At 42.4% G+C, this 17400-nt stretch overlaps 1 protein-coding gene across 2 annotated transcripts in view; it reads right to left on the bottom strand.

Moving 5' to 3' along the window:
- Positions 1-16826, bottom strand: part of EPC2 (enhancer of polycomb homolog 2) — a 50786-nt gene extending 33960 nt beyond the window's left edge. Inside the window, exon 1 of one of the 2 annotated variants that reach the window (XM_014285672.3) lies at positions 16402-16826. In XM_014285672.3, the coding sequence (XP_014141147.2) occupies positions 16402-16554 (153 nt within the window). In that variant the 5' untranslated portion in view covers positions 16555-16826. The remainder of the gene's footprint in view (positions 1-16401) is intronic. The other variant, XM_005433168.4, reaches the window with a different exon arrangement.
- Positions 16827-17400: the final 574 nt, after the last annotated feature.

Genomic DNA, 17400 nt, shown 5'->3' with positions numbered 1-17400 from the left:
ACTACATACTGAGTAAATCTGTCACTCCATCACTAAAATCTGCCTTGGAGAGCTTCACAGCACTGAGTAGATAATTCAGCTAAATAAAATTTGTTTCATTACTGTGTTGCTTTCAATTGATGTCCCTAGAGTTGTCTCGTAACAGTTAACAACACAGTACACAGGAGTATCACAGAAATGCTTTTAGGAAGGACTTGTGGAGGGTATCTGTTCAACTCCTATTTGAAGACAATTATCTCCAACACTAGGTAGGTCAGCCATGACTTTTTCAAGTCCTGAAAACCTCCAGTTTCCACAGCCTCACTAAGTAACCTGTTTCAGTTACTGAACAGCGAGGCTGTTCAGTAACCCTCTTTTGCCAAAGGTAACAAGAGCAGTTGCTTCACTCTCTCCTCATAGTACCTACAGTCTAAGCTTTTAGCCACTCTTGGCAGCCCACTGATAGATTATCTTAGAGTTTCTCAACAGCTTTGAGAAATTTGGGGAAAGCAGAGTAACAGCAAAGAGCGTTGCAAGAGCAGCCTCGCTACTGACAAGTGGAGGAGCATCATAACTTCCCCCTTTCATAGCCACATTCCTCCTAAGGTAGCCCAGTTTACAGCATGCCTCAGGCACACAGTGTGCACACACTGCTGGCCCACTGCCTGCTCCTTTCTTTCCATCAGTGCTGCTCATCAGCTGGGCAGTTCCCTGCCACTATCACCACAGCATTATTACGCTGCCTCAAGTACAGAATTTGTGCACTTTTAACTTCACATTTCAGCTGAGCCAGTCCTCTGGTTTCTCAGCATCCACAAAGACAGACGCGCCACAGTTGGCAAGCCAACCCCTCCTCCCCTAACACATCACTGACAAATTTGCTGAAGATGCATTCCTTACACAACCAACCAACTGAAGACTGACCAACTTAATAGTTCCCCACCAGACGCCAAAAATCAAACAAACACGGACACTCTCCTAAAATGGGATTAAATAACTTGTAGAGAAATCACCCTAGCCCACATGGCCTAAGTAATGAACGGGTAAATACGGTTCAAATTTTTCTGGAAGTACTTAAGAAGGACAGACACCAACCAAAATCCCAAACACCTTTTAGCTCCATAGCCCACTAAACACTGCAGATGAGTAATTCAGATTCTCAGTTTCTGTAACACTGCTAGTAAGCATACAAATGAGTTCCCAAGGAAAATCTGACAATACGTTAGTACACACTTTACTACAAAGAGCCTTCAAGCATAACACAGCTTTCCAACAGAAAAGTCTTAACACTATTACTGTCACTCATCAAACGGTAGAGCTTCAAAAGACACAGATAAGCTATTTAATTTTTAAAATTAGGAGGGGAAAAAAAAATACCTTTCTGCTGAACATAAAGTTAAGGAAAATACAAATTTTAACTCCTGAAAGTTAGTCTAATTAAATGGCTTTATTAAACCTGAAAAAGTGTTTTTAAAGATAGATTTACTAACTGGTTTACCAACACACCATTTTGTCTATCTTTCACCTTTTCTTATGGTTTTGAAAGACATACACCACACTTTAAATTTCGTTCTGCAGTAGGGAAGATAAAAAGATTTCATACAAAATAACTGAACATTAGAGGAAACAGTGATGATAGCAAACAACGTGCTGCCATGGGAATAAAACAGAGTACCTGTCAAAGAGTTATTACCCACTATTTTCTTAAAAAGCACATCCAAACCTTTCACACTAGTATGACTAAAAAACTTCAAATACAGCTTAGATTGGAGTACTTCTTCAACTAAAAGCATAACAGAAATATCTATATGTTTAGTGTATGTAATACTGCTGCTTTAGCATATTTACACATTAAAACAAAATTGTTCTCCAACTGAAAGATTCATCTCTCTAGATGCACTTTAGTCATCACCGTACCTTCACGGTACAATAACCACACTGACAACAGTTTACAGCAAATTGCTCAAGTCACTGGCTTTATATATTCCAGTATGTTTTCCATGGTGTAAACTGCCTGTCCTGCCAGCATGAATCCACTCATTCCATGTGGAGCGACACAGAAGAGTATGCTGCACCTAGCAGTGTCACACCATGCACCTAGCAGTGCCACACCACCACCTTCAAAGCTCCAGTCTGAATGACTTGACAGCCATTCACAGCTGGGTTGACAGAGAGAGTAAGTAGCAGCTTTCATCCAGAACAAGACTTGAATCACACCTCTGAACCCGTACTGAGACACTGCAATCCCGGCTCTAATTTTTCCTCAGAGGGGAAAACCAAAAAAATCCTAAATACTGGTACCTAAAAAGACTTAGCTTTGGTTGCACACATTTAGAACCAATGTCAAAGTCCGAATCAGAGCAAGGTACCTTCAACTGCTACTGACTTTCATCCCTGAAATACCCCAGGTTTCACGTTCTTTCTAAACTTTCTATCTGAGACAATCTTCTCTAGGAAAAAAAGTTTAGCAATAATAGTAAGTCAAGAAGTAATATTCTCCTAAAGATTATTTTTGTTAAGCTTCAAGGGAAACAGTGATCAATACCGAACATTATTTTTTACCCATTAGAACTATGTTTACCAATATGCTTCCTTTTATTCCGCTGCTTTAAAACAGAACGCTTGGATTCTACAGACAGGTTTGGTTTGTTCCTTATCCTTTAAGCTCCCTGTAACCACCTCCCATTGCACTCTCTCTGAAACAGAGTTTATCATACTTTAAATTAGCGTGCTAATTTTTTTTTGAATGAGCATGGTTTGAGATGCCTGTGGTTGAATACCATCTTCACACTGAAAAGCAGATCTGTCCTGATTATGAAATGGCAGTGAGCAATTCCTTCTTGGATGCAGACACCCAAGAAGACAAACCTTTAGCACTAAACATACCTGTTCCCTTCTGCATTCCTTAAAACTATACCATACCTTTAAAATGTTATTCCACCACTCCCACTCACTTACTAATATTTACATTTACCCTGTGAGGTAGAAAGTACCAAAAGAGTTTACTGTGCCACTATTTAAGAAAATAACTTCCTCTTTGTCACTACTTTCACAACAGAGCTACAGGTCACACAATTTAAGTTACATAATTGCAACAATGTAGACTTTAATGAGAGAAGTATCTTGACAGATGTTACTGCAACTTAAGGGAAACAACATAATATACCTCAGCTTAGCTGTTAAAATTGACTCCCTTAATGAGATAGATGGCTTTAAACTCAATAGTCCTCCACTCAAAGTACGAAGGAAGCAAAAAGTAAATTTATTAACAGCTTTACCTACTCAAAAGGACTTATTTCTACGGTGACCTAAATTTGGGCTTCCAATCTACCTGCAATCAAGAACAGAATTAAAGCAAAGAAAACAAGGAAAACTGACTAAAGCCCTAGAGATCCTATTTGCGTAACACTATACTCAAACTAGGAAATACAAATTAATTGACACTTTTATATCCAATTAAAAAAACACCAAGAAAAATTTACAGAATTTTAGTCTGAAACTTGCAGGCTCCTCCTGCAAAGTCTCCAGCACAGATAACACCTGTTGGCAACACTTAAAGAAAAATGTGTCACCAAGCTCAAAAGCTACTTTGATCAAAAGCCACAGCCCTATCTGCTCCCTCTTTTCACACACCAGCACACTCATACTGTTGGGCTTCTTTAAAAGCTCTCCAAGACAAAAGTGTGAACTCAAGCACCATCTTTTGTTTCCTTCTGCAGTTAACCCTTTCAGTCCTTAACCGCCAGAAGAAACATGGTCAATGAACATCTATCCTCCTCAGTGCGGAAAGAGCTTGGTATTTTCTATCAAGGAGGATTAATTTGTCTCCACAACACCAACAGGATGAACATCTTCTCGAGCCATTAGAAGTTTACTGGCAAAGCTTTTTTTTTTTTTTTTCTTTTTAAAAAACAGATTGCTGGGCATGTCAACTTAGCGTAAACGAAGTTTTGACCAATTACCTGAAGTATGACTGACTTCTTACCTTAACATTATTGTAACTGAAAGTGGATCTCAGCAGCTGAAAGGTGGCGGGGGAGGGCAGGGAGCGGAAGATAGCTACAGACCTGTTTTCCTTTCTTTCCCCTTCCTCTGCCCTGAGATGGAAAACAACTGAAATAAGGAGTCTTATATCAAGCAGGAAACCTGCCTGTGCGCCATGGCAATTTTCACTGTGGAGACAGCAATGAATATCTTAGCAGAAACACAATGCTTTTATTTTGAAAAGTAAGTATTTTAGTGAATTATCAAAGCTGATCATTTATTTCCCTAAGGGGTTTCAGGCATTCTGCGGAAGGAAGCTCAAAGGCACCTACAAGAAGCAGGAGAAGGTATGGTGTATGATTCTCCTTACAAGTGGCAAGAGCTCATAAAACTGAAGTTTCCTTCTCAGTTTCACTTTTGGCCATGTCATGTTTTTCCAGTGTGATACTCCCTGTCCTTTTTGGTTTTGTACTTAAATAATCACAAGAATCACTTGCCATGCACTCACCCTCGAGACTACCGAATTATGCCTACAGGTACAAAACAAACAGTACTAATGATAGGCTGCTGTTACAGATGACTCAATGAAGTAAACAGCAGCAAAGTGAATCAAACTGTACTATGCCATCATAAAAATTCACCAAAGTCCCTGGAATTGGTAAGGTTTTTATTCTTTAGCTACTCTAAAGCCATTCTATTATTTCAGGAGTGAACTAATATGGCAACAAAAACACCTCACCCACACACCTTTCTGTGACTTTCTTCCCTCTTCCAGTTCTTAAACAATTGTAATTTCACAAAGCAATGCTAGTGCAATCTAAAAACCAAAGACAAGCCATTCTGTGAATACTTTAAATACATCACCTGATGATACTCACCAGAACCTTATCTCTCACAAATGCTAATGTAGGCTGGAACAATACAACAGAAGGGCTACCAACAGCACCTAACTGCGCCCAGTGTCCTTGGGTGACACTTCATGTCTAGATACATATGTCTACACAGCAGATGTGCATCTAAATGAAGAAAAATCCAGTCTGAACAAAAAAAATTGCCTGAAATCCTTAATTTCCTCTTTGGTAGTCTGACTAAAGCCAATTTAAGCACTATAAAATCACTACATGCAAGCTAGGAAATAAGAGTGAAAATTAGCCCATGAGATGCAGATACAGGGGAAGTGACCACAGAATGTTGCCATCATTTTTGTGTTTCTCTAGTTAACTTTTCTCTGTGTGTGCGCTGGAGAAAAAAAAAAAAAAAAAAAAAAAAAAGAGAGAGAGAGAAAAGAAAAAAAATCTCTTAATACAGAAAAGGCAAGCCATGCAATTTCAATCATCCTGTGTAATAATGCATATGAAATAACTGTGAGGCAACCCAAACATTACCCTACTGAGTGGGAGAGCAGCAATGTATGGGAAGAACATGAGCAATCTTTCATTTCTATAAATAATGACTGTTCACTATTTATGAACATATAATTGACACAAAACTGCTACTGTTTATGAAATGTCAAAAGAAACCCAAACAAACTACAGCACTATATTTCAAGGCAACATTCAATTATACAAGTTTCCAGTCTGTCAAAATATGCATATAAATGAATTACTAAAAATAGAAACAATGTTATAACAATGAATTAAACTGAATTAGTAGGAACAACTTTTGGAAAGGCTGAATACGGTGCTTTGTAAGTGTTTCCTGAAAAGTGGTACCTTTCTTCCGCAAGATACTTTGGCATGACCATAAGGGAAAACTATTACAAATACTGTAACATCTAGTCAAAACACAGGGAAAGCAGTCTCCTAGCGACACATCTGTATCATTACCCACCTAATAAATGCAACCTTACATAGCAGAGATTGAACCTGAAGAATTCCCTTTTATTTTCTTGACAGTCTGCTTCAATTAGCATAACTTGATTGTCCCAAGGATGGAAAGCTATACAACTACATATATAATTACTCTTTCCTATTTTTCAAGGAATTAACTCCACAATGTATTTTAAAAGGCTGAGATTCCACAACAACTAGTTTCCCCCTTTATTAAATACAGTATTACATGCAAAAGCTAAAAAATCGGTTTGATTCCTGGCTCCATGCATCAAACCTTCATGGGAACGTGAGTCACAAAACCGTGCTTCTTGCAAAAGAGGGGAGGAAAAGTCACCGGGAGGGAGGACTGTGGAGATTCTCCAGCAGAAGGTGACTACAGCTCCCTGCTGGATCCATTTACCTGGTGGGAGGCCGCAAGGACCTAGGAAAGGCAGTGCAGTAGTGGCTGCTGCCTCACTTCCTCCCACAATTAGAGATTTGTATTATCCAACAACTTTGTAACACCACACAATCTCCCTGGTCCCAGCACAGAAACCTCACTTGAAGCTACTCAAGAGCCTCATGTGGCTAAGATGGCTGAGGCTACTTGCTCTATGATATTTATTAGCAAAGAAACCATGTTACCTCAATAGTAAAGATCCGATCTTTCAAAACATCCATTTTCATCCTTGCCACACAAGTTAAGTGGAGTCTCGTCCTGCTGCTGCCTATCAGACGCCTAAAGGCTGGTTACAACAGCCAAAGATGCAGAGCTGTGAACATGTACGGCTATTTCAGTGAAGGACATATTAAAAATAAGGTTCTGTGGCCAAAGCAGAACACTTCAGTGCTAAGGTGGCAAGAAGTTACCAAGAGTCTAGGCACCAATAAGCTCACGAATTCAATCTTCATCAGTAATGCAATTTCCTGGAATGTTTCAGGTGTACGTTCAAGAACAAGCTGCTTACAGTACCTGTCCCTCTCTTACTCCACTACGCATTTAACCTTCCAACTTATGTGTAACATTTTCCTTCCAGGAAATGATCCAGTAGGATCCAAAGTTCTTACTATGGATTTTTATTTAACTGAACTACACACACCAATATGGGGAATTTCTATTTTGGAGAGTTTTTATAACAAATGTCCTCGCCAATGTGAGGAAACCTGTAGTGCTGAAGACCTGATGAACCAAAGAGAAATCCATCATGTTAGATACTACGTATAAAGATACTAGAGATCAGTTCTAAAGTTAGGACAACTTAGAAAAGCATCAAAAAAACTAAAACACAAGTACACGTATACTAATTGCTAGGAATTAAAATTATTAAAAACTACAAAATTCCATTTTAATTCAAACATCTTTAACTCAAGAAACATATGTACTATTATTTTTGAACTTTCTGTAATAACAGCGTCTCTCTCTCTCTCTTGTCTTGTCATTTGATACCGCTGCCAGACATGCAGTATTTTGTTTAAGTTTAACACAGGGGAATCAGACATTACGAGGATGCTTCAAAGTAGGAACAGTTCTTGTTATGCAACCCAAATTGTCAAACAGATACAAAATGTGAGTTGCAGCCATAAAAATGGTAGAAAGCTAAGAAAATCAAATTATGAATTGAAGTGTAAACAACAGAAAACAGTTAGGGAAAGGGGGGGAGGAAGCATTTATAAATATGCTGGCTAAGAATTGGTACATACACGAACTACTTTGCATAGTAAAGGGGGACATGATCAGATAGTTTACTGATACAGAAAACTGACAGAAAAATGACATCTAACAAACTGGAGAACAGTCTCACAAGCAAGTTGGGTAAGCCCTGACTTCTTGCAATTGAACATGATGTAAACATGAGAAAATACTTTAGAAAGAAAACACATGCTGCAGTAAACATACTGGTGAGGTGTTGAGCCCTCCAAACTTCAGAGATCAGAGAAATAAAGTCTATTAGACAAAAGCAACCCAGTGCTATCCTCACACATCTACCAGCAAGAAACGGCTTTTTTCTCCAAGCCAAGTAACTTCTTAGAATACAACTCTGGTTATCAGCTTACCTACTCTTCCCACTCAGAAATGTGCATTTAAAATACTAACAGACCGAAAGCATATTTCTATCTAAAGTCTGAAATTCTTACTCCAGACATTTCATTGTCGCTTTATTTCTGAAAAAATGTTTTTTATAAAAGAACAAAGAAACAAAACAAACCCCAAAACAATGAGAATCAGGTGTGGTAAACTCTCCTTCTACCATAAAAGATTAGGCATGTTGTTGGTTTAAATGTATCAATCACAGAGTTCGCCAAAGTAAATTAGGAAAAGAACTAAGTTTGGGGGGTTTTCCTGCAAACTTCTGCTCCCTTATACTTAGAGCACCTCTGTTATGAACATGGACAATATTTTAACCCAACACTTTCAGTCACAGCATACGGTCACTATGATATGTTAACAAGTAGGAATTTGCAAAGTGGATGAAAATCAAATTTTTAGAATAGTATATTCTCAAAACTTCATTTCTTTGACTCAGAACTAGTCAACATTCAATGCAAAGTGATGACAGTCTATATTGATATTACTTTTAGTTTAACAAAACTATTTTCTCTACTTCTTTTCATACCTGGTATATAATTCAGTTCTGCTTCAGTTCTCTACTTGTTACAGAAATTCCAGTCCTACAATTAATCTTTACCACCAGTGCCTAACGTTTAACTGTAGTTTTGTTTATGTAATTATTGAATGTGTTATTTAGCTCTCAAAAAGTTGAACAGTTCAAATGCTAAATATGCTAAGGCATATAACTGTTCAAAGAAGTATAAACAAGGCATAGTTTACTGGCTTTGTTGGCAAAATAAATTACAAATAACCTTTTGAATGTCTAGCACTAATCCAAGTGATCTTTCTTACAAAAAAGATAATTAAAACCAAGATTAATATAAGCTAATTTGTTGTCTATTGATCTAAATCAGGGGTCCTCAAACTTTTTAACCAGGGCGGCAGTGCACGGATGAAGTGGCAGGCAGTCATCTGCGGCTGCTTGGTTTCCCCCCCACCAACCCCCGGCGGAGGGGGGGGGGGGGGGGGTGGGGGGCAGGGGGGTCTGTAAATACCGGGGGCCGGATTGAGCACCCTGGGGGGCCGTAGTTTGAGGACCCCTGATCTAAATTATTCAAATATGGGACATCTCAGCTGATTCCAATCAACACAGAAATTGTACCAAGCTGACTACCGCTCAATTTTGCAAGCAGATGCAATATGAAATCTGGCACCACGTAATTCAAAGTACAACGGAAGCTGCCTGAGGTACTTCTTTCCAAGGTTTTCTTAAATTGAAGGAGAAGGAAAAAATGCTACCTACACTTAAGACATTCCAGAGATGAGCAACAGAGTACAGAGGTGTTCTCACAAGATGTACTCAAATGTTCTCGCAGGCTTTTGTCATGGAATTACACCTCATCCTGAGGAAACCTACCTATAAGGGAAAGTTGCTGCATAATGAATTGAGGTGTGACTCTCAATTAACATTACTGCAGATACCATTGTTCTCTACTATGGACTCAGGCACCCAAACAAGTTAGGACAGATTTCAGGGACCTGTTGTTAACTGACCCCATGCTTGCAACTCTAGCCTGCAGCAAAAACGCAGCTTTATCTAAATCGGGTGTGATTTTAAGATATGGCTGAACCCATCTAACCTCAGGATCACACCAAACAGGTAGCAGTCTCATGCTTCTCCATTCCCAAGCACTCTATCCCCACATGCTCCTACCACTCTGCAAGTACAGGATGCTCTGCTTTTCCATGGTGAGCTTCTGTCTCCCATTATCGAGTTGGCTGTGCCTCACTACTCTGAACAGCGGACCATCCCTACTAGCTGCAGACCACTGTTACTCTGGCTCAGCTGTATCTTAAAAGCACACTCCAAGATAAACTACTTGACATTTGTCACAGGCTAAGCCTATACTCACAAGCAGTTGTTACAGGTTAGCTGATAGGTGTTAATGTGATAAGCCCTAATAAACTGATCTTGAGTTTGAGACTTAAGAGTAAATCATTGTACCGTTTACATTCAGCCACATAAATACAGCCAGAACAAATTAAAACAAAAGCAACTCTCTTTAACAGCTCACCAGTTAACTATGCTCTGCTACTCTAGCATTTAAATAGGGTCCACACTCAGCAACAGGTTATTTTCATTCCCACTGCAGTATCCAGCTAACACAGTCCAACCTACTTAGCGTTAAATCTGATACACCGTTATCAAATGGGATGTTAAAAAGCACCTGGTAGTGGTACTATGCAGTGGTAGACTGAAAGGAAGTTTATGTTAGCCACAAAAATACTTTGTAGGTGAAAGCACAGGAAGGGTAGAGGATTGCAGCTGAAAACTGAAATAATGGCTAGCAAATGGGAGTTGAATTGTGCACTTGTGAGGAACACCTCTGCATCACCCAACAGGTCTCAAACAGAGGGAGAAAAATACAAGACCTGAAGGCAAGGGAAAAGGTCTTAAACAGAACTGTCCTGGTTGCAGCTAACAGTTACATTCTTCTCAGTACCTGCTACAATGCTGTTTTGGGTTTGGTGTGAGAATAACGTTGGTAACACACTGATGTTTTTAGTTGTTGCTAATCATGTTTATACTAAGCCAAGGACTTCTCAGTTTCTCAGGCCCTGCCAGTAAGAAGGCTGGAGTGGCACAAGAAATTGGGAGGGACACAGCCAGGACAGATGACACAAGCTGGCCAAAGGGATATTCCATACCACAGAATGTCAAGCTCAGTATATAAACTGGGGGGAGTTGGCCAGGGCCTGGGGATCAATGCTCGGGGACTGGCTAAGCATCAGGCAGCAGGTACTGAGCAACTGCACTGCGCATCATTTTTCCCCCCTTCCTTTGGATTTTATCCCTCTCCTTCTCTCTTCTTTTCATTATTATAATTTATCTTATTTCAATTATGAAATTTTCTTAATCCTCCAGTTTTACCTTTTTCCCCAATTCTCCCCATGCCACTAGGGGAGGGGGGAGCGAGCAAGCGGGATGTGTGGTACTCAGTTGCTAGCTGGGGTTAAACCACAAGAACTTAAGTTTAACATTCCATGAATCAAGATCACAACAGCATTACACTACCTACTACCAAACATACTTCAGTAATCCCAACAGTCTCCAAACATACCCAAAATAAGTAAATAAATACAGGTGCTTAACTCAAACTGAGAAAAAAACTTCTACTGGGAATTACATTTTCTTAACACATAAGCCAGTTGATTCTAGTCAAACAAACCCCACTTCTTTCTTAAGGAAAGTCTGCTGTCTTGATTTCACTTAGCTTTGCATGGAAGTACGATCTTTTGAGTTTCCTTCTCAGACCTTCATAAAGCCTTTTTGAAGGATTTTTGATTTACAGAATACTTGCATGCTTTGAGCTGAAGTTATCCTCTGTTGACCTTCTATTTTACACACTGGTGTCCCGGCTTCTTTGTTCTACAAAGCACCTCATTTGCAAGCGCTTTTAAGGGTTCAACCACAGGTTATGAATGCACATCCAACACACAAATCTCAAGTTAGAATACATTCTGTCCACATGTGAGCCATTTATGTGTGTTGTTTATAAACCTAAACCTGAGCGCATTAGACAGTACCAGGTTAGTACTTCTGGTCAACAGCTCACCTAAGTCCTTGCACATTTGATACCTCCCATTTTGGAGATACTCAAAGCCATCTGGACATGATTCTGGGCAACAAGCTCTAGGTGGCCCTGCTTGAGCAGAGGCTTGGCCAAGATGACCACCAGGGTCCCTTCTGACCTCATTCTTTCTGTGTGAGTCTGTCATACTTGACCACATTTAAGCACCTTCCTAGAAGTCACAGATGTCAACAGCACAACAAACAACATAATTTTTGTGATGACAATGCTATCTTCTATTAGGGAGAGATGAAGTTAACTGTTTTAAGGCACTATTGGTTCTTGTTTAGTATGAATAATTATTGCTAGGTTAGGATTAAAAGAAAAAAAACCTATTAATGCTATGAAAGCAACTATCTGTAGCATTTCCATATATAAAACCAGCTTTAAAAGAGTTATGTTTCCCAATAAAGATGTGAAAGTGCGTCTGGAGCGGAAGAGGGAAACTTGAACACTGAACTCCAAAGTCCGATTTCATTGCAGAAAGCAAGCTGGTAGCACAGATGCACTCAACACAATTCCAGTGTATAGAACATCTATCAAACAAGACTACTTGCCTTTATGTTGACAATTAGCTGTAACATGTAAACAACTCCATTAATCTCCTTATAAAATAAATTACACTTATCAGTTTGTACAATGTACACACACACAAAAGCATTATCTGTAAAACACGTACCATTTCAACAGTAGACAAAAGGGGCAAAAGCAGAGCACCCCTGCAGTCCCTAAACAACACCAAGGTGTTTATGCTCATGCACACAGGATGAAACCCCTCCAAGACAAGATTAAGAAGTGACTATTATTTGATCTTATAAACAGAAATCACCCCCAAAAAAGTTCAGGCATAAGAAAATGCGCATGTAGGACTAGGTCCTAACAATCTTTTTTTTTTTTTTTAAAAAAAAAAAAAGGCAAGTAAGCATTGCCATTAATGATCTTATCTGTGTATGCACATATTTCAAAGTCCTCCTGATTGAACTCTTCCAGTTCATTGTATCAGCAAAAATACTCATTATGTTACACCGTATCAGCAAAAATATCCAAACAAAAAACTATGACTTGTGCAAAGTTAATGTCTCCTGCTTTAACAGGAGAATGAATATGCTGCTTCAGAAGCATCGCTAGCTCCAGGACACCTTCAAAGCCAGATGATGAACACTTCCAAGTTTCCAGTGTTACAACAGGAATGAACTAAGGGACAGAAGGAGTACAAACAGAAGAGAAAGCAAGAAAAGATGTCTTCAAGTTAACTACTTCCAGCCTGTCAAAATACCCAAAACTGAACATTTAACAATCTGTAAAAGACCATCCTGAGGTGATCACTCAAGGACTGAGAATGAAAGTCACTTCTCATTTGTACTCCATCAGCATTTTAATAACATTAACCCATGCCCTTAACTTGCTATTTGTGTACTTTTCCTTTATAACCCTACCCTTGTCATGTGATGTCAAACTTAACTGTAAATGAACGTATGTTCAAACAAGTATTCCGAGATGAACATTTAGATTGGTTTGACCAGGCAACCTAAGTATCCTCAATTACCACTGTGCTTTTAGATTCCTAACTCCAGTAAATAACTTCCGAAAGCCTGCAGCCTGAGTTTGCCTCGTTATTAAGCATGATTTCCCCACACACACACAACGTGCAACTCTGCAGTCTCCAGTAATATTTATTCAAATAAAAAACACAGAGTTATGCGATAAGAAACAAAACAAGGGCTTATCTGTTCTGCAACTTTTCCCCCTTCTAGCCAAAACAATTCATTAGCATTATGAAATACAACTCTTACTCATCAGAAAAAAAACAATACCAAATGTTCCTGCTCAGTTTCTGAAGCTCACAAAAGGACTTCTTCCCACTTTTGCTTACTAGTAATCACTCTTTCACATGAGATGAAAAACCAAACCCACACAATTTTCTTCCTCAGGTTTAATTTAAGGTAGATTATAAACACTGACATAAACATGCTACAGACCAGAAGCCTAATTCTTTCACAGCTGGAATCTCCAAGTGAGAGAAATGAGCCGCTGATTTGTAACATGCTGCCAGTGGATATAAATCTCCAAGATACTTAAACAGAAATAGTTTCAGAATATTCATCAAGATCAAATAAAAAGAAAAGTCAAATAAAAACATGCTCATACTGACAAACTGGGCCGTACACATTTTTGTAGCAGGATGACCTGCAGTATGCATTGTTGCCCAGTCTGCGACTACAGTGCCTGTACAACATTTTAATATACAGTCCAGATAACTTTAGTAATTGTAGTAGAAAAGAGCGATAAATCATTAACCCCCCTTTCTCAGGGTTTAAGCCTTTCTATGTTCAAAACAATAACAGCAGTTCAAAAACAAAACAAAAAACCCACAACACAAAAAAAAACACATTAATGACACATATACAAAATACCAATCATGAACAAAGCAACTCACATGCGTGTACTAGCAAGATTAGGTTGTAAAGCACAGGTCACACAGATGTGTCCATCTTAACCCTTTTAAATCTTGCAAATCTGTAAATGCATAGTTATTTTCGGTGACAGCAAGCCCTGGAAGGCGATACCTGACCCCATGATACACTGTACTACAAGACCTTTCTGATTTCACCAAGGCATCACACAGGGTAGCACAGGAAGGAAAGCAGCGTACTAGGGCCAGAGTAACACGAGCTTCGCGTCTCTGTACAGCTAGTATAAATCAGCAGCTACCCTGGTGGCTCAAACACCTTTCACAAGATACACCCCTGGCAAAAGTCTTGGCTAAAAAAAGGCTTTGAGATATTCAAGTAATTAAGATGTCAGAAATGACTATGTGGATCTCCCTCTCTCTCTCTCCCCCCCCCCCCCGCCCCCCCCAAGTCCCTTTCAAAATACATCAAACTGATCACAGCAATATTTGCTACAAGTAAAAGCTGTTTAAACATTTCTCAAAAATTTAACTACAGTCATCCACAACAGCCTTTCCTAGAAGAGCTTTATGTACCACTACCACAAAACCTTACACGAAAGAACTGTATGTGCAATGCTGGGAAGAGGGTTGCCCCGTGAATGAATCTGTTACTACACAGCAATAATGTAAAAAAAAAATATCTATTAATAGTACAGTTAATAATCTTGCTTGGCTATTGTATCCAGCACTATGCTTATATATTGCTTCAATGACCATTCCATTTTGAGACTATTACATAATATAGCCACATTTCAGTATAGAGAAAATAAACCTCATTCTAACAGAAAAGCAACATTTTAGTACAACACTAAAGCAGTTTTACTGAAGTATAAATCTAACCTTCTTCACAAACATATAAGCAGTCTGCAAGCAGCTTGCCTGCTTGAACTCTCACAGCAGTTTTCCATTAGCAAGTTTATTTGAAACGTGATTTATCAAAACCACAATCATTTTGATAATAAAATTACACACATTAAATGCAAACACAGCACTGCAAGGTAGACATTGAAGACTTGGAAAACCAAGTTAGTCTCCAGGATTGCTTCATTAGTACCACACTGCTGTTGCTTTTAAATACAGTCCTATATTCCGGCAGAAGTTTGTTCTTCAGGAAGTACTGGAAGTTTTGATCACAGTGTATCACATATTGTTAAACAATGGGGGAAACAGAAAAAAAACTGAAAACAAAACCACACAACGGTAAGACAGAGGATTCCTTTTAATATGAACAGCCAAGTGTGAAAAACCAATCAGAAAGGCATGGAGCCTCCTTTGACAGCTGTAACCTCTGAAAAGCCAATCCACACGCATAGAGGTTTGGCTGAGGCGGAGACACGGATTCATTGAAGAAATTCTTGAGGGTGCATTTACTATCGGCTGTACATACAAGTACAGACACATTAGGTGACAGCCTGTATCTGAGCCTTATACAGCTCTAAGGAGCACAGGAGTCGATGTTTAAATATCAGTGAAACAAATCTGTACGTTCAAATGACACCAGAACCGCGGGCAAGCGTTTTCAAAGAAGTGCTGTCCTACTGCTTGATGTATCAAAAAGCCCAGGCACTTATCTTTACTTAAGGGGACAAAAGCTTCCCCCCCCCCCCCCCCCCCCGCCCGCCCCCCCATAACGCTACAAGAACAAGCATCACATGTCTATTTTTAACACTTGCTGGTTTATTTGTAAAAGTCACCTAAACGCTTAAAACTTGATGCAACACGTCCAGCTGATGCATCTGACATTCGCCGTGCACCGTGCGGCACAAAATGCCTCTTCTGCAAAAGTACGAGCGGGACGCGCACTCGTTACAACTCCGGCGGATTCCTCCCACGGCACCTGCGGCAGGGAAGGAGCTGTACCGGCCCCGGCCGCCCGCTGCCCCCGCCAGCCCCTGCCCCGCCAGCCGGCGGACAGGTAGCAGAGCGCAGCCCGCCACGCCGCTATCACTCCAGCGTCCCCGGAGCGGCCGCCTCGCCCGGGGCCGCGCACACGCGGGGCACTCCGCAGCGCTCCGCCGTAACGGCAGCCGAGCGGCGAGCCGCCCCGACCCGCTCCCCGCGCCCGCCAGGCCGCGCCGGCGGCCGGGCACCCCGAGCCCGCCGCTGCCGCTCCCGCTCCCCGCGCACAAGGCAAGCGGCGGCAGCAAAGGCAAGCTACGCCAACTGCGGCCGCGGCGCCCGCTCGCTCATTCAGAGCGGCGTCTTGCGCCTTCCTCCTTCTTACGCTAGCGTAAAGGCCTCCCCCCCACCCCCCCACCCCACTAATCAAAACACTCGCGAGTCGGGACGCAAAGAAGATGGCGGAGCAGGGCCCGCTTACGGCGTCGGACAGCAGTTTACGCTGCGCTCTTTGCGCAGGGCCCCGTAAGAACCGTACGGCGCTGCGGCGGGGAGCGTGCGTAGTGCGCTTGGTGAATGCCAATGGCCTATTTCCCGTGAGGGGAGGGGGGGTGTCTGATAAACAATGGTGCCCCCCCTGCGCGGCTCCCTTACCGATTCCTCCTCTTTCTCCATCCCCGTGGGCATCTGCGGCACAGCCCGGTTGATGGAGACGCAGTCGTTGAGGTCGGGCATGTCCTTGCCGCGGTAGATGGGCAGCGGTTTGGCGGCGTCTAGCGCCCGGGCTCGGAAGGAGAGTTTGCTCATTGTCTCCCCCTCACAATAACACCCCGGGGCCGGGCGGGCGGGGGGGGCCTTCAGTGCGGCCTCGCCGCCGCCTCCCAGCCGCTCCCGCACCCGGCCCGCACCACCATGGAGGGTCCCGCCGCCCCGGAACAGCTCTCCGCGGGGCCGCCCGTTGCTCACAGCGCACGCCCCGCAGCCCTAGATCCGCGCCGGGCTCGCTCGATCCGCTCCCTGCGCCATGGCAAACATGGCGGACATTAACCAAAGCGGCCAGCGATCCCGACAGCCAACGCGAGAGCTCGGGCGGGGGGGGGGGGAAGGCTGGGAGGGAGGAGGGAGGAGAGGGGTAGCCGTGGTGCGCGCGCAGCCGAGGGCGGGAGGCTGAGGGGAGGCGGCGGGGACACGGGCGTATGGGGCGGCCGCTGAGGCGGGCCGGGCCGGGCCGGGCCGGAACGGAACGGGCCGACGATGGGCACCCGCTGTCCCCCCCGCCGCCCCCCGCTGCGGGCGGGGCACCGATAGGGCGAGGCGGGAGGAGCTTTCGACTGGATAAAGTAGCGGCGGGACGGGCGGTGGCTGCGAGCGATGCGCCCCGCCATCCCCCGCCGTGCCGGAGCTGGTGACAGACACCGAGTATCACCCGGTGCCGGTGGCGGGAGGCCCGTGTGGTGGCGGCGAGGCGGGAAGGGAAGGGCGGGCTCCTTCTCCCCGGGGCTGGAGCCCGCACTCCGGCCCGGGCTCCTCTCCTCAGCGCCCGGCGCGGGCCGGTGGCTCACACCCTTAGCCTTTTGGGATGAAAACGTCTTAGTAATAAAAACAGCTGTCAGGAGAATTAACTTCAGTTACTGATACAAACCAACACTTCAG

Source organism: Falco cherrug, chromosome 8 (assembly GCF_023634085.1).
Source record: "Falco cherrug isolate bFalChe1 chromosome 8, bFalChe1.pri, whole genome shotgun sequence".
Classification (NCBI taxonomy): domain Eukaryota; kingdom Metazoa; phylum Chordata; class Aves; order Falconiformes; family Falconidae; genus Falco; species Falco cherrug.
This window is presented reverse-complemented; position numbering and strand designations above follow the sequence as displayed.